This window comes from Polypterus senegalus, chromosome 1 (genome assembly GCF_016835505.1).
Source record: "Polypterus senegalus isolate Bchr_013 chromosome 1, ASM1683550v1, whole genome shotgun sequence".
Classification (NCBI taxonomy): domain Eukaryota; kingdom Metazoa; phylum Chordata; class Cladistia; order Polypteriformes; family Polypteridae; genus Polypterus; species Polypterus senegalus.
Window position 1 is genome coordinate 273,017,593 of NC_053154.1, and position 25,909 is coordinate 273,043,501.

Here is a 25,909-nt window from a genome sequence, read left to right on the forward strand (position 1 = left end):
GTATGAACTGAAAGCTATCTCAGAAATTCAGGAATTGAAGTCCACTAACAACTACTTTTGACAGTTTTTAAACCTGAAACTGGATGATTTCAGTAATTGTCCACTGCTCAAATGCCATGCCTGAGTGAGGCCATAATTAACTTGTGCTTAACTTTTCTGCATATATTTTTGAATATGGTAAACTGCTTTATGCCGAAGGGGATCTAATTTATGCAAAGTTGTTTTAACCAGCTTGCATCCATTTTCCAGTATAATGCAATTTTTTAAACTTTAGTAAAAAATAATTGCTTGTAAATTTAATATTATCTGATTACATTTGCCATTCTCAATAAAATGAATGCCCCTCCTTCAAAGTCTGAAAGAACCTTGGTTGTTGTAAGTACAGTATCTAGATAGAGTCTTATAGCTCCTAAAAAAACATTTATTTCTGCCTACTACCAGTTCTCCTTCAAAGAAGGCATTCAGTGATAGGAGCAAGATATTTACTATTCTGCATCCATCAAGGCAGTATCAATTCATAGGCTTATGTTCCTTTCACAAAACTTATAAATCCATTAAACACTTTTTCTTTACTATTACAACCATGGTTAGAAATATACATACTTGATAACTTGCATTTTGTATTTGTCTTTGTGTTTTGGTAATTGGTGTTTGATAAGTTTAAATTAAAAAGTATTACTGCATATACTTTAAATGATGTTTGGCCCAGTAAACAAGGGATTGATAAATTGGAAGGGCTGGCAGAGTACAGAGGTAGGGCCAGCAAAGCTCTAGGAAAGAGAGACAAGCAAGCACTGCCAACAATGACATAGAAGAGCACTGCAGTGCAGAAGGAAGGTTATAGCTAGTGTGTGGTATGCCCTGTATGTGTATGCAAGGTCACAGAATAGTTAAGAATAGAAACCTACTGGTTCTTGAGTGTAAGGTGCTATTCCCCAAGAATGCTAGAGGTTAGGTAAGCCAGAAGTTGGCAGGAATTTGTGACCCTTCTTATAAAAAGCAAACAAAGCCATGGAGGCCTGAGAGAAGAATGATGGGTCTTCAGAATGAAAAAGTGTTGAAAAAAGTCCCAGGCTGAAAAAGGGTTGCACTTTTAAGTAGTTAGTCAGCAAAAGGGAATCATAGCTGCCTTGAATGACCTGATGGCTTATAGGTGTCGGAATACCATGGGCTGCTAGAAGGGTACTGGTGTTGCTGTTGCAGTAATAAGACAGTTGCTTACTTATAAAGTTATAAAGGAGCTTGGCCTGAAGAGACTCTGGTAACAGGTCTGAAGTAGTCTTGAGCTTGTAGGCATATTGAGTGTGAACTCTGGTGGAGAGGAAAGGCAAATTTTCAAATTTTGGGAAGAAGAAAGGCCAGGCATTGAAGAGAGACTGGAGGTAAAAGGGAGAGTTATGGCATTTTAAGGGTAGGCATGTGGGTGAGCTGCCACACGTTAGGCAGGAGTTAAAAATGTATTAATGTAGGCCAGCTACATTACAACAAAAGATACATATACAATTTGGTATCTTTAGCATTACCCCTAGTTTGATGCCTCTACTATGGCACCCTCCCAGTTGTGAGTTGTGTACTCTCTCTCTCTTTAATAAAACTCAAAATTCCAGCTGTCTTATGTCTGCCACATTCTGTATTGCATCACTTTGCAGGTAAATGGCAAGAATTTCAGTAGGAAACAAAATGACTGAACACCATACACAATCTAAGGCAGACCAAATGCCACCAAAGACGCTGAGAAGAAAAAGCAAAAGGGGGTTGAAGGTAATGGCCAATCCAAACAATTTCCACATTTAATTAACAATAATTATAAGAAAGTAACCCAAACAGTAGTTTTGTCAAGGGAATACAGTACTAAAATAATAAGTACCTTTGTTTAAATACTAACATTGTTTGAGCTTCTATAATATTGGTAGGTACATCAGTTCAGAGCTTGTGTGAATTGTTTATCCTTGATATTTTAAATAGACCTCCATTGCCTTGTATGTTCTGGTTTACAGATTCTCTAAAGGGGTGGTAAATTATTTACAACTTTAGTATGTCATAAATATTTTTTTAAAATCTCTTTATAACCTATCTGAAAACTAGTGTAGTGATTTTAAGCAGTGTGATTGTATGGCTTTAGTTTTAGTTATCATCTTTGATGCTATTGTTAATTCTTTTTTTTTTTTTTTAATTTTTATTTATTAATTTTATTACAATTAATACATAGCAATCAAGTTTTTACAAAAAAAAGAATTATGCTAAGAACAAATCGATCCCCACCCTTGAGAGAGAGAGCAAGCCAAACGTGTAAAATTTAAGGCTTGTAAAAATACCTAAATTAATAAATTCTCTGTGCTTTATAAACTTATTTTAAAATATTACTGATTAGATCCTGCCATGTTTTGAAAAAAGTCTGTACAGATCCTCTAACTGAGTATTTGATTTTTTCCAATTTTAAATAATATAACACATCAGTTTCCCACTGACTTAAAAGAGGAGAGTTTGGGTTCTTCCAGTTTATCAGAATAAGTCTGCGTACAACACTGTAGTGAATGCAATCACAATTTGTTTGTCTTTCTCCACTTTAAACCCCTCTGGAAGAACCCCAAACACAGCTGTTAATGGGTTAGGAGGGATTGTGAGTCCAAGGCTGTCTGAGAGGTAATTAAAAATTTTTGTCCAGAATAATGTTAATTTGGTGCAGGCCCAGAACATGTGACCTAGTGAGGCTGGGGCTTGGTTGCAACGTTCGCAGGTTGGATCCTGCCCTGGAAACATTTTGGAGAGTTTTAGTCGAGACAGATGTGCCCGATATATAATTTTAAGTTGTATAATTGTATGCTTTGCGCATATGGAGCTTGAGTGAATTCTCTGCATTGCTACTTTCCACTCCTTTTCTGATATATTAATTGAGAGGTCATTTTCCCAGTGTCCTCTTGGATCTTTGAAAGGAAGGGATTGTAAAATGATTTTATATATTGTAGAGATGGAGTCTAATTCCTCAAAATTGAGCAATATTTTTTCCAGCGTGGATGAGGGTGCAAGATGTGGAAAATCTGGAAGGTTCTGTTTAACAAAGTTCCTGATTTGAAGATAGTGAAAGAAATTTGTAGCTGGTATGTTAAATTTGGAATGTAATTGTTCATAGGATGCAAAAACGTTGTCTATATAAAGATCTCTAAGCAAGTTAATTCCAAATTTTTTCCAGATATTAAAACTGCATATGTTTGTGAAGGTTGAAAGTGGTGGTTCTTTTGCAGGTGCCGAGAAAGAAGCTTTCTCGTCTTAAAATGCTTTCTACATTGGTTCCAGATTCTAAGTGAGTGGAGCACAATTGGGTTATTAGTGTATTGCCGATAACGTGTGTTTATTGGAGCGCAGAGCAGGGAATACAAATAAGTACTGCAGGATTTTACTTTACTTTTAATTAACTATTGTTAATTCTTCTTCAAAGAAATAAATGAACTAATGGAACAGGATAATGTAGGTTAAGAAACTGCTTTCTTTTTTTCATTATTTCAAAACTGGTGATATCAGTTTTTTGGAAGTTCAAAAATGTGACTACAGTCTAAACAGGACAGTCACATAACTAAAAATCCAACTGTATTAAATTCAAAACATTACTGGTAACATTCTTTAACTATGCTTTGACCAAGGTATCTTAAAGTAACATTTTTTAATTTTGAAGAAAATATGTATTATTCTCTTAATGGTAATCCTGTTATTTATGGTGAGATTCACATTCACTGCATAGCATCTGTCTGCCACATACCTATAACTATAATAAGGGGACTGAAAAGACTAGAATGAGAATACACCACAACACAAGAGAGAGGGCAGATACACAGAACTAATATTGCCTGTCAGAAATTAATGATATAAATTGCAAATGTAAAGTGAAATGGGAATAGCCAGTGACGTTTTTGACCAAATCATTTGAAATTCAGTATACTGAACCTGGAGTCTATGGCTTGCTTGAATAAATATAGATCTTGAAGTCTTTATACTCAGAACACCTAGACAGGAAATAATGAAAAAATGTACCCCTAATAACTAAAACTCAGGTGGAAAAAAAAAATGAAATAATAAGAATAAAGTGACACCAATTTTAAAAACCTCATCTTCCCTTTCCAATATCACTCAACACCAAAACACAAAGCATATAAAAAATGTCCTCTATGGTATGAAACAAATGTTACACCATTGAGAAGAAATATTTACACATTTTGGAATACTACATGTAGCAAACCTCTACTTTCAGATGATAGTTTTGCATTTTCTCAACGAATACAGAAAGTGTTTTACATTAATCAGGTTTTAATTAATCACACCACTTTGAAGAATAACTTAATAAATTATGAATTAATCATCCTGTTGTGTGTGTGTCTGTATGTCTGTTTTTACTTTTTTTTATTTTATAGGAAAAATAGCTTTCAAACTTACTGTATTTCTGTCATATGAGAAGATCTAGTGTAGTAGATAATAAAGGTTGTTTGTTGATGTTATTTCTTTAGTATGTGCAAATTCTCGTAAATGTGTTGTGCTTATTTTTATTTAAGTAACATTTACATTAATTATGCATGTTAAATTATATGCTTTATATTGTTACAAAAACTTGTAAGTAGAATGAAGGTTATTAAATGAAAAAGATCCACCTATATATTTTGTTACTCACAAATATATTTTTAAAGTCCCTAAGTAACCTAACATACACACTCATCTCTTTGGTGAGCAGGAGGAACACTGGAATATCCAGAGAAAGGTCCATACATACATCATAGAAGATCAGGGGCCTCGTGTATAAACAGTGCGTACGCACAAAAAGTTGAGTACTCCCATTTCCACGCTCAGATCACGATGTGTAAAACCTAAACTTGGCATAAAGCCATGCACATTTTCATGGTAGCTCAAACCCTGGCATACGCAAGTTCTCCGCTCGGTTTTTGCAAACTGGCGGCATCCAGTCAATGCAGTGCTTTTGTTCCACGGTGGTTTTCCTTTCTTTCTTTTTTAGATCCACATTCCTCACACAACTTTGTCATATACACTGAAATTAACCGTATATTGTTTATTAGTTTATATCCATAAACCTTCTCTTAGGCCTTCCTGTTTTCCTCTTCCCTGGCAGCTCTATCCTTAGCATCCTTCTCCCAATATACTCAGCATCTCTCCTCTGCACATGTCCAACCCAATGCAATCTCGCCTCTCTGACTTTGTCTCCCAACTGTCCAACTTGAGCTGACCCTCTAATGTACTCATTTCTAATCCTATCCATCCTCATCACACCCAGTGCAAATCTTAGCATCTTTAACTCTGCTACCTCCAGCTCTGTCTCCTGCTTTCTGGTCAGTGTCACCGTCTCCAACCCATATAACATAGCTGGTCTCACTACCGTCCTGTAGACCTTCCCTTTCACTCTTGCTGATAACCGTCTGTCACAAATTACTCCTGACACTCTTCTCCACCCATTCCACCCTGCCTGCACTCTCTTTTTTACCTCTCTTCCACAATCCCCATTATTCTGTACTGGTGATCTGAAGTATTTAAACTCATCCACCTTCGCCAACTCTACTCCTGGCATTCCTCACCATTCCACTGACCTTTCTGTCATTTACACACATGTATTCTGTCTTGTTCCTACTGACCTTCATTCCTCTCCTCTCTAGAGCATATCTCCACCTCTCCAGGGTCTCCTCAACCTGCTCTCTGCTATCACTAGAGATCACAATTTCATCAGCAAACATCAAAGTCCACGGGGACTCCTGTCTAATCTTTTCTGCCAACCTGTCCATCACCATTGAAAATAAGAAAGAGCTCAGATCTGATCCCTGATGTAATTCCACCTCCACATTTAATGCATCCATTGCTCCTACCGCAGACCTTGCCACTGTCATACTTCTCTCGTACATATCCTGTACAACTCTTATGTACTTCTCTGCCACTCCCGACTTCCTCATACAATACCACCTCTTGAGGCCCCCTGTCATATGCTTTCTCCAGGTCCACAAAGACGCAGTGAAGAGTTACCAGACAGCTGGGAAACTACAGCAGATGTAGTAAGGGTAACAGCAAGAAGGGTGCTTGGCGTGACAGGAGGAAAAGGAAACCTGGTGGTGACATGAGGAAATACAGGAGAGCATACAGAGGAAGAAGATGGCAAAAAAAGAAATGGGATAGTCAGAGAGATGCAGAAAGTAGACAAGAGTACAAGGAGATAAGGCAGAAGGTGAAGAGAGAGGTGGTGAAGGCTAAAGAAAAGGTGTATTATGAGAGGATGGACACTAAGGAGGAGAAAAGGACCTGTACCAATTGGCTAGACAGAGGGACCGAGCAGGGAAAGATGTTCAGCAGGTTGGGGTGATAAAGGATAAAGATGGAAATGTACTCACAACCGAGGAGAGTGTGTTGAGCAAATAGAGTATTTTGAGAGGCTGATGAATGAAGAGAATGAGAGAGAGAAGAGGTTGGATGATATGGAGATAGTGAATCAGGAAATGCAATGGATTAGCATTGAGGAAGTAAGGACAGCTATGAAGAGGATGAAAAATGGAAAGTCAGTTGGTCCTGATGACATACCTATGGAAGCATGGAGGTGTTTAGGAGAGATGGCAGTGGAGTTTTTAACCAGATTGTTTAATGGAATATTGGAAAGTGAGAGGATGCCTGAGGAGTGGAGAAGTAGTGTACTGGTGCCTATATTTAAGAATAAGGGGGATGTGCAGGATTGCAGTAACTACAGGGGAATAAAATTGATGAGCCACAGCATGAAGTTATGGGAAAGAGTAGTGGAAGCTAGGTTAAGAAGTGAAGTGATGATTTGTGAGCAGCAGTATGGTTTCATGCCAAGAAAGAGCACCACAGATGCAATGTTTGCTCTGAGGATGTTGATGGAGAAGTTTAGAGAAGGCCAGAAGGAGTTGCAATGCGTGTTCCCATGTTTAATACATGCTTTAATTCCTATCATCATGAAAATGATATCAAGTATACATCTCAGTATTTAAATTATTCAGAAAGCCGTAATACCATGAATGTAATGGATTATGTGTCCTGTTGGAGGAAGAGAAAGCCCTTTTTAAGAAGCACGTAGTGATTCACACACACAGAGCACATAGAAGAAGAACACATATAAACAAAACAATTAACATGCTACTTTAGTTACAATGGGATTTGAGAAACTAGTAAATTAAACGATTTAAAGATGAAGTTTATGATGTTCTGCTTTAATGACAAAATAAACTACGTCATTAAAGTGGAAATTTCGAGATTAAAGTTGTCATTTTGAGCTTTTTTTCCCCACTGTGACCCTATTTTTTTCTCTTTTCTCTGTACCCTAATAAGCTTTCATATGACACTGAGACGGTGGGACTATGACTCGCCTTTTCACGGCAACTTTGATATCTGACAAATTTTTTGTTTCAGGTACTGTGCCACTTTCTGAACTTGAGATTTCAATTTTCTACGACACTCTATGTCACTCAATCAACTTCCTTTTGTTTATACCACTGTTTAAACAAATAAATAGTAAGTTTTTCCTTTCCTCCACTTGGTATTCACTGAAATTAATCTATTTTCACCTGTGCTTTTGCCATTGCCTTTTCACAGAACGCTGAGCGTAAGGGCTATTTATATTGATTTGCATATTTAAAGAGGCATAATTCCGGGAGGAGTTTGGGGTGGGGCAACAGGCACGTGCATTACTTTCACGCTGACCGTGATTTATGGAGCGGAAGAACATGGAAGTTGGCGAACACACAGATTTATGCATCTGGATTTTTTTTATGCGTACGAACCTTTCCAGTTTTGTCCATACACCATGTTTTAGCGTGAATTCTACAAACGCCGTTATGCATGAGGCCCCAGGTGTTTCTACTAAACTTGATATTTTGAACCGGATGCAGAGGATTTCCTTTTCCACATACTGAACCACTGTGATGGCAGAAGCCCTGTTTTTGGGCTCTTTATTTTAGGTGTGGTACACCTATAAAATATGCTGACTGTAGTGGCTAAACAACATTATGTCTAGTTACATAAACTATGTGATTTATATAGAACTTGCCATTTTATGTTTTCTTAGACAAAAAAAGACAACTAGTTTGTATTCAATTTATGAATACCTCCCCTAATGAGAATGTAATGCACCTAAATAGAGAGACTGGTTTTGTTTTTGGTGTACTTGTTAATCACATAGGTACCAAGAGTAGAATTTTATGCAGTCAAGTTATTTTAAATTCAAGTTGTTAGCTTCTTGATATACAAGTTTAATCACAAAAACACAGTTTTAGCTACAGGTGGGAATTTTGATTGATTGATTGATTAACAGTAACTTCTGCTTTGTGATACTACCATCTGCCTGCATCTTTAATATGGTTTACTGGAGTTTATTTGTAAATTTTGTGAATGACACCATGAACACTCAGAGTACAAAGAATTGCCTTTAACAGTTATAAAAAAATGCGAATGTACCTGTTGTATATCTTTTTTATTTGGAAGTTAACGTCATAAATGTACCCATATACTGCGTAACTAAGAAAATTTTTAGCCAAAGCAGAACCTTTTTATCACTCCTCTTTCTATAAATTGTCTGAAATGTAAATCAGTTATTACACTTTTTAAAATGACAGTTGTGTTTATATCTGGTCTGTGCATTTCAGAGTTATGTTAAATTTTGTTCTGAAATAAAATGGGCAACACCTTCCTGAAATTTTGAAAAATTGATAGTTTGCAAAAGAGGGGAATTTGAGACAGAGTGAAAATAATTAAAACTTGAAGTCAACATAAAAAAATGCAATTGGAATAATTACGGTATATATTTTTACCTGAAATTAGCTGGGTGCCAAGGCCAGTAATGTGAGTTTGAAATTAAGTATTATGTGTTTTCACGGTAGGTCAGAACAGGTTGAGGAGCATGCACTGGTACAGTACATTGCCGCGCCCACCACATGATGAAGCTCGGGGTCCTGGTTGGCAACTCCCCAAGCAGACATATGGTCCAGTCCCACCCTCCAGAAATTACCATCTATCTGCCACAGGCAGGTGTTACGTGGGTGTCCCCGTGGCTTGGATCAGCCGCTAGGGTTTTCAAAAGAGAGGATACCCCTCAGGGAATCACGCCACATGGCCATAGTGCCGTAACTGATGCTCCCTCACAATGCAGGTAATGTGCCTCATTCGGGACTCTATGAGCAACAGCTTGTTTGACACAAAGTCAAACCAGTGGTACCCAAGGATTCTCCAAAAACACACAGTACCAAAGGAGTCCAGTCTTCGTCTCAGGTCACTGTATAGTGTCCATGTCTTGTCAACCATATAGCAAAACAGGAAGCACCAGGACTCTAAAGACTTGGATCTTCATCCTTTTGGAAAGATATTGGGAGCGCCACACACCCCTTTCCAGCAACCTCATGTCCCCCCATACTCTCCCGAACCGTCTACTGATTTCATAGGTAGAGTCACCAGAGACATGAATGTCACTGCCAGGGTAAGTAAACCTCTTGACAAGGTTGACACTCTCTCCAGTGACAGATACACTGCTGATGGCTGTGCCCAAGAGGTCATTAAAGGCCTGGATCTTGGTTTTTATCCAGGACACTTGTAAGCCCAGACACTCAGACTCCTCTCTCAGTCTCTCGAGAGCCCCGATCAGAGCCTCTATTGACTCTGCAAAGATCACAACATTGTCAGCAAAGTCAAAATCAGTGAGTCTCGCTTCCCCAACAGATTCCCCACAGATGCTGGACCTCATGACCCTGCTCAACACCCAGTCCATGCAAGCATTGAAGAGAGTAGGAGCAAGAACACACCCCTGACGAACCCCAGAATCAATTTCGAAAAACATAGAGGTGCTGCCTCCAACTCTGTACAGCACTTACAGTACCAGTGTACAGGTCGGTCATGATAACCAGCAACTTTGAGGAGATCCCACGAAGCCTCAGGATGTCCCACAGGGCAACTCAATCAACTTTACGAAAATTGAGAAAGTCCGCAAAGAAACTCTCTGCTGATGTTCGCATGTGTGCTCTATGAGAATCCTCAGTGCCAGGATGCGGTCAATGGTATATGTCTTGGGCATAAAACCAAACTGCTCCGGTCTCTGGTAGGTGAGCAAATGATCACGGATCCTATTGAGGATGACACTAGCAAGGACCTTACCTGGCACAGAAAGCAGTGTCATCTCGCTGTAGTTGCCACAATCCATGAGATCACCCTTACCTTTCCAGCTAGGGACAAGACGTTGTGTTTTCCAGTCAATTGGGATGACACCCGTCTCCCAAATGGAAGCAAAGATTGCTTGCAATGACAGGAGGACAGCCTGGAGAAGTTCTCCCCAGATAATTTAGATCCCTGCAGCCTTCCAAACCTTCAGGTGGTTCACCACTTGTGCAATCTTAGTGAGATTTGATGTTTCACAGCTAATTGGAGGATCTGCCTCAAGAACCATGGTCCAAAAGATATCCAACATCCAAGTTGGAGGATCAGCTTTAAACAGCTGCTCAAAGTAACCAGCCCAGTGGGTCATAACAGCAGTGTTATCTGTAAATACCATTTCATTAGCTGCTCTGAGTGCAACTCTCTGAGGAACAGATGCAAATGTGCATAATGCTTTGATTCCTCTGTAAGCAGGATGTGCGTCACTAGACCTTAGAGATGGTGTGTCACTTGCTCACTGATTCTTCTAACAAATGTCTCTTTATCTGCCCTCCGAGCCCGCACAGCCATCCTTCTCAGTTCTCAGTACAGACCAGAGGTGCCATCAAGCTGTGTGCTTTGACTCCTCTTAATGATACCTCGCAGAAGAAGCAAATTAAAATACTGTACAAGAAATTGTTTGTTGCATTCTTTACTAGCAAATATGGAAGTACCGCAATGCAATAAAATGCATGGTCCCAACCTCTAAAAACCTTTGCATTTTGTTAAAGGTTAAATATAAAGATATTTACTTTGTTATATTTAGAATTTACTTGTATGTCTGTAAATGTTTATTGCAGTATTTATACCAGTCCTGTAACTGTTAGATATCATTACTAATCCCTGTGCAACCATGGTGCCCTTTCTGCAAATTAATTTTATGATGTCATTTTACATTTGAGCTTATTATGATCACAACTGGTTGAGTATTTGTTCGTGGTTTAGTAAAGATCTGGTTGGGTAATGTTTTTAGGAGATGCAAGCTTTCACACACAGCTGAGATGACAGTATGTGTTTGAAGTGACATACTTTTTGAGGAAGAGTTGTGACTGGAGCAAAAAAAGGCCATCTTCTCTTGTTACAGGCTCTTCTGAATACAAGCAAGCATAACAAAGTAACTTTTCTTGCCAAGAGAACATAATCTGACAGTGACGCAAAAGTAAAGAAGCTTAATGTAGCTGGCTGCAGACTTATAGTGCAACAGACAATTTGTTATCTTCTGGCTTTAAAGCTGATGCAGTTATACAGTTAAACTTAATTTTGATGTATTTAAATTAAACAGTTTTTCTACACAATTTTGTATAGGGTAGGTTATTTTATTAATATGTGAAAATATGAGCACATTTCATAAACAATTTCCTTCCTTCTCTTTAGTGACAGGGTAAGCTCCAGCTCCTTTAACTAAAGGAAAGCAGCAGTTACACCAAAGTTGGTAGAGGTACACAAGTAGAAGAATGCATCTAAAAAGCAATATTTTTAAAGCAAAGCTAAAAGTGGTAAAATGTTGTTTAATTAATATTAAGATATTTTTATTCACAATTTTTCTTTCTGTCCGGGATTCAATATGCCAGTTTTTCAGGCTCCACCTTGCCAAAAATTAGAGAGTACTTGGCTGTAAAGTCCAACGTGAAATTATACATTTTTTAAATATCTCTCTCATATACATACTCAAATTTTATTTAGAAAATGACCATTAAATTAGCAGATAGGGAAAGATTTGTATATATATATGTACTGTATATATAAATTTCAATTTACTCTCATAAAGTAGTTATAAAAAAATATATAAAAATAAAATAAATAAATAATAAAAGCTTTAAAATACTGGATTAAATACTATGATTTTTTTCTACAATTTATTTTTCTCATATTTTTGTTATTGATTCATTGACTTATTTTTAGATCTTCTTGATGATTAAAGTATAAGGTAAAATGCTTGGCTAAAAAAATGGCGTCAGTGGTGTGGTTTTTTTGTTTTTTTTTTTTTAAGATGGGACAAGTTTTTGGATATGTTCCGCAAATAAATAGTAAAAAAAATAGCACTTTCAAGATGAAATGTTTAAAAGGCTAAAAAATTTCTGTAATGGTAGTATGGATGTTTCAGAAAAAAATAAAGGTGTGTAGATGTCTATAATGGTTAGAAGCACATTACAATACTGTTGAAGTTTCCTGTTAGAGCAAAGTTTAATGTTTAATAGTTTCTTCACATTCACTGTTATAGGCAGTCTCTTTGTAAATAAACAAATAAATAAACCCTTTTGGGGAAAAAAAGGCAAAATTAGCATAGACTTAATTTGTAATAAGAAAAGTTGTATTTTCAGCTTTTTTTCTGTCTCCCCTCACTTGCTTGTGTACACACTTCCCATTGATGATAAAGTGTTTATGTATTTAATGGTTAGTCACCAAAAAGACATTGTTATTCCAGCTTCTTTTCTTGATTAGCAATAGTTACAGGTTGGTCTAAGAAGTGGAAAGAGACACTGAAGCTTATTGTATTCTCTCTCTCTCACAGTTCTCTTGTGCTGCTGTTTTATGTGCTACGCCATTTGACAAGTCTGCTTTTCTTCAAGTATTTCTTCAAATACTTGTCATGTTCAACAACTTGCAGCTGACATCTTTGTTGAGGTTTTACTAATTGTTTACATTGTAACTCACTGTTAGTCCCGTGAAGAACATGGTTATTTTAGTTTTTTGCTTGAGTATTTGTAGTTATATGTAAATCATGGTGGCTGTAAAATGTGCTAAAGCCTCTTGTATTCCCCTGTGAAATGCTTGTGTAGCTCAACATTCTGTGCTCCAGTGCTGGAAGATGAGCTTTCCTGAGTTTGCGTCTGGTTTGGCAATCGTTCTTAATTCAGTTACAATAATAATGTTGAGGAAATTCTTAGTGCTGGGCCTGCCTTCTTGAGAACTGAAATTTAAAAAAAATGTACTGTATATATTTCCTAGTAGCTGTGACTCTGTCAACATGTATAGTTAATGCTGCAGTTTACCTGCTGTTTTGTTTAATTTCAGTTACAGTTAATAATAGGTCAGCAATCAGTAATTTGCTTTATTCCATATTTTATTCTTGGCTTTTTGTGGCCACACTAAGTGGCATGATTGAATATGGCTGTGTATGTAAGTATGACCTGATAGAGAGATATTCCCTATCTACGTGCCAGCAGACCCAAAATTCTGTACTAAAATAAGTGGGTCAAGTTAATAAATAATATTAAATAAAATGTACAACTATTGGGCTTCATAAAATCTGTATTAGTTAATTAAAACATACAAGTGGGCACCTTAACAGGTTCAATATGTTTAATCAATGCCATTTTCTGTTATGTTTGTTCAGTTTTAAATTATGGATATATTTAAATGTGTGTATTTGCCAGTGAAGCTCTTTTAAAGCTTTAATTTGACATTTTTAATTGGAGAGTAATACCAGCTAATTGCAACACATGCATTTTTTTTAATCTTTTTGGATCTTTGACACAAGGTATAAAACATGAAGTTTTACGTGAAACCTTCTAAGCAGGCAACAGTTTTTTAAGGGCAATTTTTGCCACCACTACTGAAATCCAAGGCTATCTTATAAGCAATAAGGCATTCTTCAAAATGTACAAAATACATTTCTACATTATTAGAATAGTGGAAGTGACTGTTTAGTCACATCAATACCAGAAAAGATAAAAAATAAAAATAAGCAGTTTAAAACAAAAAGGTCAAAGCAATAAAGAATCTGTTCAGTTAATCAAAAAAAACTTACTTCATGTGAGTCAGTGGTACTTAATCAGACAAAGGACAATATTGCCAAAGTCAAAGATAAAGCAGCCCACCTATAGTCAACAGTCATTTGTTAATAATATTTTGTGTTATATTTACAAAATGTACTTTGCTAAAGGTTTTCATATGAAAAATAGTGACATTCTAATCCACTATTGCTAGATTTGTTTCAAAGTCCCAGATTTTAGCTGTGATCCATAATAACCCCTCAGCTATGAAGGTAGTATAACCACAGGCCACCTGACAGCTGTGATGCAGCACGTCACTGTCCACATGTAATTAAAGGATTGCAGTGGCCACAGGTGAGCTTTTCAGGCTGACATCAAAATTATTTTACAAGAGAGCCCTGTATAGTAACTTAATGAATAATGCACTGTAGAGGGACTTAATTTGAAGAAACGTGGAATGAGAAACAGACAGCGATCACAAGAAGTAAACAAGAGTGGACCAGGAAGTAACAACACTGAAGGAGAGGTTTTTACTATGGTACATGAGCCCTGACATTTGGTTTTGGAAAATTGCAGTGACTACAGATTTTTGTTACAACTCAAGTGCTTAATTAGAAGACAATCCTTGCCAATAATGGAACATCTTATTTCATTTTAGGGGTTGCTGGTGATTTCTGCCATGTCAAGTCATTGTTTAGCATGGTAATTGGCAGTCATTTACTTTTTCCTCTTCCATTCCTTTTTAAAAATTGCATTAAAGCAGATACATACATCAAGATGAGCACAAAGTTGTAAATGGCTATCATGCAGCAAGTTTGCATGCTCATAAAAAAACAGAATAAGATGAGAAGTACAGTTAAGTCAGGAACATGGTTTCTTCAATATCCACACAATGTGCAAAACAAGTTAAACATTATCAGCCACTGTGATTCTGAAAACAAGCATGAAGTCTGTGACTTGTGTTTCATATACTTGTTTAATCCTTCATGTGCTGTTAAGTAATTAACTGAGCCACCAATGATTCACGGTATGAACACTGCCCACTGCATCATACAATAACACTGTTTCAACATGTCTATAGCAAATAGCTCTTTATTAATTTGCTTGTGTTACTGGATTGTACGCAGCAGATTTTCTGCTTGTCCATGTGATTGAACCCTGCCAAGGAGTGCATATAGGTACATTTCCTTCTCACCTTTGACCCAGTGCTCCTGGGATATTAATAACACAGGTATTTTTACTTCAGTAAAATAAGCATATTTTGTGTTAGGTGGGGCCATTTCTGTCGCGGTAGAAGACACAGGAAGTCATCTTTGTTACTTGTTACAAAAGAGACGGCATGTGGTGGGGAGTGTTTTGAAAGGAAATGAAAAAGTCTAGTAAGCACAATAGGGAGCCAATTGAATTGGAGAGGATAGCAGTTTGACATTTATTGTTAATGTTGTTTTTTTGCTTTTTTTAAACATTATGGTCAGTGCACTTTTTTTTTTTTGCACAAAGTATTTTGAATATAATTAAAGATGACTGAATTCATTCTTTTAATAAACAACTTAAAACTCATTTGTTCAGGAAGGCATTTAACATACCCTAACATTCTGACCCATCTTTCAGTTTAACTGTCTGTCCAGGTGCTCAGGAAGATTTGCATTTGTATCACAAATTATCTTATTTGTTCAAGGTTTTCTTGTAGTATTTGTATTTTTGTAGTTTATTGTGGTTTGTTGTTCTCATTAAAAGCTTTGTTTCCTGTATTCATCTTTATTGTTTTAAGTTGATATTACTTTGTGTTCAGTGTTATGTATTTGATCGTTTTTTCTGCTTTTTCCATTATTCATTCTGAAACTTTGGGAAGTACTTTTGGCTTGGGAAAGGCACTATATAAATAAAATATTTTTATTACTTTAGCTGATTGAAATAGTCCTTATGAAAAGAAACATCACAGTAGAGCTACCAACTGTCAATCTATAAACTTGGGCCAACAGAAGCACCTAAACTGATTACAGTTTAAGAATATGCACAATTCTTAATTATACAGTGATATCAATTTTAGACCAAATTGCCTATCCCTAACATTAGGTAGCTTGTTACTTTAAAAGTACTTGGATTGTATGAGGACACTTTCTTTTTTTAATGCGTCACCTGCATCACTGCTCCTGCTATTGTTCTGCTGAACGTAGCACTGTATGTTCAGTTCATCAACATACTCTTCTGCCTGGGACTACTGAAAGTATGTGCGAAGCAAAAACATGTGTAAGTGAACAGAATGCATCAGACATGTGCAGACTAGAAAGATCTTTAAGAGCATAGCCTACAGAGTACAAATGGATGTATAGACATTGATATAGAAACAAGTGAAAAGGTTAAAAAGATCAGAGGAGAAATAGAGGAAGCATTCATATGTCATATTGGGGAGGGGAATAGTACTGTTTCAGGTGTGAAAGAAGCGGACAGCGTTACAAAATGTGTACCTTATACCAGAGTATAGCATCTAGTCAGTAGTCCTTCATAAGTTGACCCTAAAGTTTGGTATGAGGAACAGAAATGAAAGCAAACTCTTAAAATAACAATAGAGTATTTTTTTATGTCTTCTCATATAAGAGATTGGGGCAAAATAAGATGTTTTTACAATTTAAGTCAGAGTTCCACTGATTCTTAATGTTTCAGACATATTGCTATTTTTCCCTAAATTGATTTTAGTAAGGGAGACCTGAATGATTTTCTAGGGATTGTTGAAATGCCTAAAAGAGTATACCACAATACCCCCACCCATTCTCTCCCATACATCACCCCCAAGATCTAGCCCATCTTTCTATCTATCCATACATATATTAAGTGAAACTGGGTATTCTGGTTCTGAATAGCAAGGGCGACCTTGGAGGCGAGGCATCTGAATGGTCTGACAATGGCCACACTACTAGAACAATAACAACATATATTTATTTAGCACATTTTTATACAACAGTGTAGCTCAAAGAGCTTTACAAGTTGACAAGGAAAAAGTTACAAGACAAGAACAATAAAAAAAGATCTTTTGGATATTGTTACTATTAGCAGGCAGAAGACCTCACATTGTTTATTCTTTTTAAACAAGCTACTATGACTTCTTAAATGTCTGAGTGGTGCTACTTTGGTGCTACTTCATTTTATATACACTTCTCACAAAAATTAAAGGAACACTTTTTTTTATTGGGCCTGGCATGGAATCAATTAAACCTGTCTGATAATTTTCTGGTTGGTTAAGCAGCTGAGGTCATTGTTAATCACTTTCAGCTGTATTGGTGTTCATGGACTTAACGACAGGTGCACTAAAGTGGCAACAATTAGAAAACCCTCAAAACAGGACTGGTTTTACATGTGGAGGTCATTTCAAGTTTCTCCCTCTTGATCTTTTTTGGCTGGTTTTCCACTCGTGCTAGTTTTGGCTTGAGTAATTATCTCTACTGGCAGTATGAGGCGATTCCTTAACCCTACAGAAGTTGCACAGGTTGTCCAACTTCTCCAGGATGGCACATCCACACGTGCTGCAGCAAGAAGGTTTAATGTGTCTCCCAGCACAATCTCCAGAATATGGAGGAGATTTCAGGAGACTGGCTGTTATTCTCGGAGAGCTGGACAGGGCCGTAGAAGGTCCTCAACCCATCAGCAGGACCGATACCTGCTCCTTTGTGCAAGGCGGAACAGGCTGAGCACTGCTCGTGCCCTACAGAATGACCTCCAGAGGGCCACTGGTGTGAATGTCTCTACCCAAACAATCAGGAACAGACTTCATGAAGATGGCCTGAGGGCCCGACGTCCTGTAGTGGGCCCTGTGCTCACTGCCCAGCACCATGGAGCTCGACTGGCATTTCCTCAAGAACACCAGAATTGGCAAGTCCGCCACTGGCGCCCTGTACTTTTTACAGACGAGAGCAGGTTCACCCTGAGCAGCTGTGATGAACGTGAAAGAGTCTGAAGAAGACAAGGAGAATGATATGCTGCCTGCAACATCGTTCAACATGACAGGTTTGGTGGTGGGTCAGTGATGGTCTGGGGAGGCATATCCATGGAGGGACGCACAGACATCTACTGCGTAGGAAATGGTGCTCTGACTGCCATAAGGTATCGAGATTAAATCCTTGAACCCATTGTCAGACCCTACGCTGGTGCAGTAGGTCCTGGTTTCCTCCTAATGCACGACAATGCCCGGCCTCATGTGGCAAGACTATGCAGGCAGTATCTGGAGGATGAAGGAATTGAAACAATTGAATGGCCTTCACGATCCCCTGACTTAAACCCAATAGAACATCTGTGGGACATTATGTTTCGGTCCATTAGGCGCCGCCAGGTTGCTCCTCAGACTGTACAACAGCTCAGGGATGCCCTCATACAGATCTGGGAGGAAATGCCACAAGACACCATCCGTCGTCTCATTAGGAGCATGTCCCGACGTTGTCAAGCATGCATACAAGCTCGTGGGGGCCACACAAGATACTGAAAAGCATTTTGAGTAGCAGAAATTAAGTTTTTGAAAAATGGACTAGCCTGCCACATGTTCATTTCACTCTGATTTTAGGGTGTCTACACAATTGAGCCCTCTGTAGGCAGAAAACTTTTATTTCCATTAAAAGACTTGGCATCCTTTTGTTCCTAAGACATTGCCCTGTCGTTATTTGTATAGCTATCCAACTTCATATTGAGATCTGATGTATCTAATGTGTTTCTTTAAAGTGTTCCTTTAATTTTTGTGAGCAGTATAGTTCCATAATAAATTTCTCAAAATACTTTCCCATGAATTATATCAGGTAACTTGCATATTTATTGATCTGAGCTTGTAAATGTAAACCTGTATTGCCAGGCAGTACACTTTCTAGGAGTTTTCTTGGTAATATACAGTAGTAGCAGTGAAAAAATATTTTGCACAAAACACAAATATATACACTTAAAACAATATGGTAAAGTAGAATTGCACTCTCACCCAGTATTTTCAAATAAGTCTTTACAAAAATAAAACAAACCATAATTTATATTGAGTAAAGAAGTTTAGAAATCAGGAAAGAGACCTGATAAATCAGAGACCGTATTTAACAATAGTGACTTGAAGTTGGAAAAGAACTGTTTATATGTCTACTAGTTCTTCCCTTTAGTGACCAGTAACATTTTCTTGATGGTAGTAATTGAAAGAGATGGTTGCTTATATCTGCAGATTAGAATTTCTTATAATCTGAGGCCATAAGATCTAATTGATTTTCTGCAAGTGTTATAGTAAGCAAATGATGACATTTCAGGCTGTATACATTGGAGTTTCAATTTCAACTTCTTAAACTCAAAAACGCAAAGCAACCCAAAGATGAGAACAAACTGAACCCAACTTCTTGATGTTATTACTCTGAGTACTCTTTTAAATTGTTTTTGTTGAGCAGTTAAAAAAATTAAACATCCGCATTGGACTGGCAAGTCATCCAAGTTGTTTCGTGAAGCATTTTTGCTTGTATGTTTTGAATTTATATCTGATGAGCTTAGTACATGAACTTTTAGAAATTGAATGATCCATATGCAGTGTTAGTTGGTGGCTTATATATATAAATTAAAATTTATTTATATTGCTTTTAGTAACCAGTCAGATAATAATCTTAAGCCTTCAGATATTGCAATGGATTTGTATACTTCCATCCATCCATCCATTGTCCAATCCGCTGAATCCAAACACAGGGTCACGGGGGGTCTGCTGGAGCCAATCCCAGCCAACACAGGGCACAAGGCAGGAACCAATCCTGGGCAGGGTGCCAACCCACCACAGGGATTTGTATACTTTCTGATACTAAATCAATTACTGAGCAATTTATTTAAGATTTTCCCTACTATGTTAATTTACTCACTATTGAAATGCATCAAGCAGTAAATGGTTTATTTGTATTTTATAGGTCGAAATGAGCCCCTCAAGAAAGACAAGCCCAAGTGGAAGAGTGACTATCCAATGACTGAGGGTCAACTGCGAAGCAAGAGAGACGAGTTCTGGGATACTGCACCAGCATTTGAGGGCCGGAAAGAGATTTGGGATGCGCTAAAAGCTGCAGCTGTTGCTATTGAGTGCAATGATCATGAGCTTGCACAAGCTATTGTTGATGGGGCAAATATAACTCTCCCACATGGCAAGTTTTTTGTCTTGATCTTGTTTAACTGTTTTGACCTTCTAACTAAAGGTTTCTGTTGTCCTTGAATAATGGTAATTTATTTTAAAGTAGTGCAATTTTGATACCACAATTTTCCTAGTAAATGTAATATATCCATTCCACTGAAACACATAGCGTATCAGTCCTACACACTATTGTAAAGTATTTATAAACAGAGGTTAAACAGAAATACATCCAAAATGTAAAATTAATGTTACATTGGATTTAAGTATGGCATCTTAGTCTGTTACCCTAAATATTCTTGTGTGGATGGCTCTGTGTCTCACAGTCAGTGTTCTCTGACTCAGTGTTTATTTTTAATAGACTATTAAAATAATAAGTAAAACACACAGAAGTTTCAAAGTAGTTATACTTGACTAAACATGTAGCTGGAGAGTGGTAGTGTGTTGTATGTTGATCAGCACATGTGAGTGCACTATACTGTTTATACGAAACAGTAAATCCTATAACATGCTTTTTACATTTCAGCAAAATATTTACTATGCTTCCTCATTAAAGACTTATTTAAAACAAGAACATTTCTGTTGACACCATATCAATCTCAGACTGAAATAATTATTCCCTCAAAACGGAGCTTAATTAGCAAATTGCCAATTTAAGAAGAGATGGTTACAGTGATGAAAATAATTGCCTAGTGGAAATGCTGGTTGTGTAATAATAACTATTTTGGCACTACACACCAAAAAGGGAAAAGCCTTACTTCTACTTTTTTGGTTTTTTTTTTTCGTTTTTTTTCCCCGGAATCCATTTCATATTTTTACCAAAATGGGGATTACTGAATTTGGGGGAGAAAAAAATGCAAATAGATTATTTCAGTGCAAAGGTAAAAATAAAATACTGTCTTCCAGCTTAAGAAACTTGAAATTCCCACAAGTGTCTCCCCATGGTTCAGGTGCTATTCTTGTCACTGTTCACACACATCCACTCTTCGATGTCGAGATATTGATGAATCTCAACATTTTAGACCTCCCTGACTTTCTCGTATACGAAGTGTAGGGAAAGTATTGGAATCCTCTAAAAATTCCATTTCAAGGTTTTGAAGAAGCTCAACGTTTTAGACCTCCCTGAGTCTGAAAATACCTTTTTTGGAATTATGTCTTGAGTACGCTTTCAATTAGGTCAACCAAATTTTGCATGTAAGTATTAGTTACAAAACATATAGTTCTGTCAACTTTTGGGCTATTTCCATTAACCGGAGATGGTACTTTACCTTTTATTCATGCAGCTGCAGAGTCCGATTTTTTCAACTTTACTTTTATAATAATTGTTCGATATATTATTAATTTGATTTGTTTTTGATGGTTCTTTATTGTACATAATATAAAAATCATTGTCTTGCGGTTTACTCTTCAAATATCCATCCCCATATCTGAGTATATGAGAAAATCTAGAGGAGACCGCTCCCAATTTTTGCCATTATAACAACTTATTAATGTTTCCCTTATGAGAGTTTGCACAGCAGCACATGAAACTAAAATTTAAGTTTTTATACGGTATTATTTTTCACATACTATATATCTTTTCCCCATTAAGTGTTCACTCATGATGGATGTAACAAATCAAAGTAATGGTAAAGTAAAATATTGATAAAATAATTTGCAGAGCAATAATATATTGATATTGTCATCATTTCCTGTTTTGTGTTATAAGATTAACAGTCTTACATGCAAAAAAAAAAAATAAATAATCACCTGTGCCCTGTTTCTTGTTTTAAGGATCACTGACAGAGTGCTATGATGAGCTGGGAAACCGCTACCAGCTTCCAGTGTATTGTCTTGCTCCACCAGTAAACCTTATCAGTGAACGTAGTGAAGAGGAATCTTCAAACACACCAGAGCCTCAATCTGGCACTAAACGAGAGTTTCAATTAAAAGTGCGTCTGTCAACAGGAAAGGATCTACGTCTCAATGCAAGTATGTCTGATACTATTGGACAGTTAAAGAAACAGCTTCAGGTCCAGGAGGACATTGACCCAGCACACCAGCGCTGGTTCTTCTCAGGGAAATTGCTCACTGACAAAACCAGGTTACAGGAAACCAAAATTCAGAAAGATTTTGTGATCCAGGTTATAGTAAATAAAGTGAGTGCACCCAACTGAAGAAATGAACAGCGGTTTGTATTAGGGGATTTTATTCTTGCTTGTTACTTTATACAACATTTAAAAATAAATAAATGCAGATCATTATGCATAATTTGCTCTGGTATGGGAGAGATGATCTATGTAGATTAACAGTGCTTCTTCAATTTGTAGTGTAAAATCTCAGGGACAAAATACTCTTTGTGCAGTAAAGTTAAACAATGGCTTTTTCAAAACTGTGTAGTACTTTAAGTGCAAACTTAGGGGGAAGTGACGGTTAGGAGAACTGGAAATTCATGCTTATAAACAGAGATTAAGCTTTGTAAAAATGTAAGCTAAGTGTGTGAGCATAATGATTTTAGGGCTGTATGTATATCTTAAATTATTAGTGTGTTCTGTTAATTTTTTGGACACCTAAGAGCCTTTAAATAAGAAGAGTATGTGCTCAGCCCTGTGATACTGCTCCAATCTTTTAACGTTTTCTGATCAGATAAAAATAAACATTTTAGTATAGTTTCTTCTTTGACAAATTCATTTTAGAGAACCATAATCTACTGATATTTTGTAAAAGCCAAAATATGTATTTGTTCATCCTATTAATGGTCGACTGAAAAAATGAAACAGAAGGGTCTAAGAAGACAAGGTCTCTTTTTAGCACTAGTATGGATGATTTTTGACTACTCTTCTGGACTTTAATTTGTAATGTGTGTTAAATTTTCATTCCTATGGGTTAGCTGAAAATATTTGTGAATGCTACCAAAAAATGAGTGAGCAGTTTATCTTTGACCTAGAAACTAATCAAAAAATTCAAGGAATGGTTAATGGACATTGAAATTGAAAATCCAAGTGGTTAATGAACAATGTAGTCTAAGATTAAAATAAACCCAGGCACACTATTTTAAAGCTTTGGCAAAGTGATGAATTGACCACTACAGATTTTAAGCAATATTTTGTGATAAAGCACTTTAGGAGTGGTCATAAAAACTTCACTTGGTGTTACTTGCTAGTTGTGCTCATTCGTGATGACATCATAGTAAAAGCTGTGGACAAAAAAAAAATCATTAATGACAAAAAAAGTGAATGCGTTTTCTTCATGGTATGTATGCTGCAATTGTTAATGTAATTTATCTGGACAATCTCAAAAAGAGTGGTATACAATGTTGCATTTTGGGGGGTGGTGGGTAGGAGGGGATGTTATTTAATGGGAAGTTTTTAATTTTGTGTTTTCGCTAAAGCAAGCACACCTGTCTGTTTATTTTTCCCTCTTAAGAAATGTAAGTGTAAATAGTTTGTTGTATGCTGTTAAAGGGATTAAGGGTACTTCATACACTTTTTTTTTTTTTTCTCTCAATGAACCTGTAGGTAAAATATATATAACAAAATTAAATGATAGCTTTTTAACAATACCACACTGTAAGATACCAGTGCAGATGTTTTATAGTTTATCAATAAAAAATAGTGTTTTATGTAGCAATTATTGCACCTTACTGTACATGGAAACACCAAATTGAATATTTTTACATATGATTTTAATATCATTCTGCTAGGCTTCTCATTAAGTCACAACTAGTGTGAAAATAAAAAGGTAGTTAGCCTTTTAAACCAAGATCTGTCTTCCTGAGCAGCTGAAAAGTGTATAAGAAACTGTTTAAATAATTTGAAGCAAGACTTTGGTCCTGTTTCTGTTTAGTTTTTTTTTCCTCTCTCTCCCTGAAAGTTAAATAGTACTTTATCACACTCTTAATCTTTTTCCTAAAGGATCGTTGAATGACTATAGAGCCTTATAATGCAATAAAAGTATTTTGCCAAGCAGCTAAAATTGACAGTTCATAGTTGTTTTCTTAAGTATGTTCATAAGAAATTTAGTTTATGAAAACTTTTTGGGGGGTATATATTTTTCCCTGTTATATACTGATTTATTTTACTTGCTTTAAAAGGTGGTTCTTGATCATAACACAGGTTATTGTGTACTTTTTTTAATAAAATACAAAAGTATTGTCTTTGAAGTTAAAAATATTGTGATTGCTTCAAAATGGAAACTAATGGTCTTGTTTTCTGAAGTTTTGTGAGCCACATTTGATTTGATAGAAATGAATTTAAGTTGTAAATATTCAAATTTGTATATCTAGCTATTTTAAAGTAGATGAAATGTAAAATGTTTTGGAAAGGAACTTTTATTTTAAAAATGTAAAATGTACTGTCCATTTAAAGCATGACCTATTTGTTTTTAAGATGACAGTTAATTTTCTCCAAAATATGAAAATGTATAGTTACATGTTACTGTGTGGTTCCAACAAAGCAAACCAATAACATTATTAAGAAAACAATTATGCATTTGGGAAATATTAGTATTTGCAAACACAGTATTTATCACGAACAAGACTCCACATTCACACACATATACCAGCAATTCAAAGTTTATAATAATTTTTTGAGAACTTAATTGAACATATAGTAATTATTTTTGCACCTTTTGCCACCTGGGCTTAAATCCTGGGTCCAAAACCTATTGCAAGTGTTAGGTACAATGTTTCTAAAGATGTTTGTTATTCTGTGATGTAGTTGGAACATAACATTATGGCTGTGAGTTACTTAATTTTAAGGAGAATACAACTATTTCTTGATTTCTTTGTGACGGATGAATATTTGTTTTGCTTGTATTTTAGTTTACACTTGGGTTAATAAAGTCCATAAAGAAACAAAACATGAAAAACTGAGTAACAGAGTATACACTTTGGAAAGTGCAAAGCGTTTAATTTTGGATTTTACATGATGTAATATTTTATTAAGTATACCGGGATTGTTGCTGCTTCTCAAAAAATAAACCAAAAAAGAAACTGTAAATTGCTGTATTTATTTTTGGCTCTTTTTCATTGTAATGCTTTTTTACACGCTTACTGGTAAGGTTATGCTTTTTCTATTAAGAGTATAAGAGAAATATTAATTGGGTATAGTAATGTTTCTGTTAAAGAAAGAATATGTACATTTTAAGAGTCCTAATAATTTCAGTGAAACCTGACTAGTGTGGTTTTGAAGACCATGCAAACAAAACTTGTTTCCATTCATAATTACATTATGTTGTAGAGCACATTTAACTTACAACATAATCACAATATCTTTGCATTTGTTTAACACATTTCCCAGATGAACATGTTTAATTAGGGCAGTTGTATAAGATGTCTAAAACCAGAGACACACACATCATTCACGGAAATACAACATTATATGAAAAAGCTTTGAAACTGCTGTTTGGTCTGATTTAAGAAGAAACTACTTCCAGGAAGTTTATTAGGAGTACTGTTATTCTAAATAAAGGTATGTCAAGGCTTTGAGAAAGACTGTCATGTTGTACAGCATTACCAGATCTACAAACTGTAAGTTGGTGATACAGTTAGCAAGAAAAATAGGCCCTTGAATCTTTTAACTGTTATTCTGTTTAATGCCCAGTATGTACATACTTGAATAATGATAGATAAAAACTTTGAATGTTGTTTCAGTTGGTAAGTAAATGTGTGCTCTCAAAAGGGGCCCTTTACATGTCTCTGCCACTTCAACAATGTAGATTTGACATTAAAAAACAGTAGAGTAATAATGAAATTCTATATAAAAAAATATTTTTGACCCATAATGATCAAGTGGAAGGAAAAATGGTTTGGTGTCAATTAGTACTTATTGATTCCTAATGTGTATTATATTCAGAATGTCACCTCTCATTCTTGCTAACCATGATGTTCTTTTATCTGTTGCTGCACTGTATAGAAACTTGATGTTCTGTTTTA

General features: G+C 36.2%; 1 protein-coding gene across 1 annotated transcript in view; it reads left to right on the forward strand.

Moving 5' to 3' along the window:
• The window catches only part of LOC120542159 (ubiquitin domain-containing protein 1), a 35,443-nt gene extending 10,469 nt beyond the window's left edge, over nucleotides 1-24,974 (forward strand). The window contains exons 2-3 of the mRNA XM_039774398.1: nucleotides 19,784-20,011; nucleotides 21,769-24,974. Coding sequence (XP_039630332.1) covers nucleotides 19,784-20,011; nucleotides 21,769-22,151 — 611 coding nt within the window. The 3' untranslated portion in view covers nucleotides 22,152-24,974. The remainder of the gene's footprint in view (nucleotides 1-19,783; nucleotides 20,012-21,768) is intronic.
• Nucleotides 24,975-25,909: the final 935 nt, after the last annotated feature.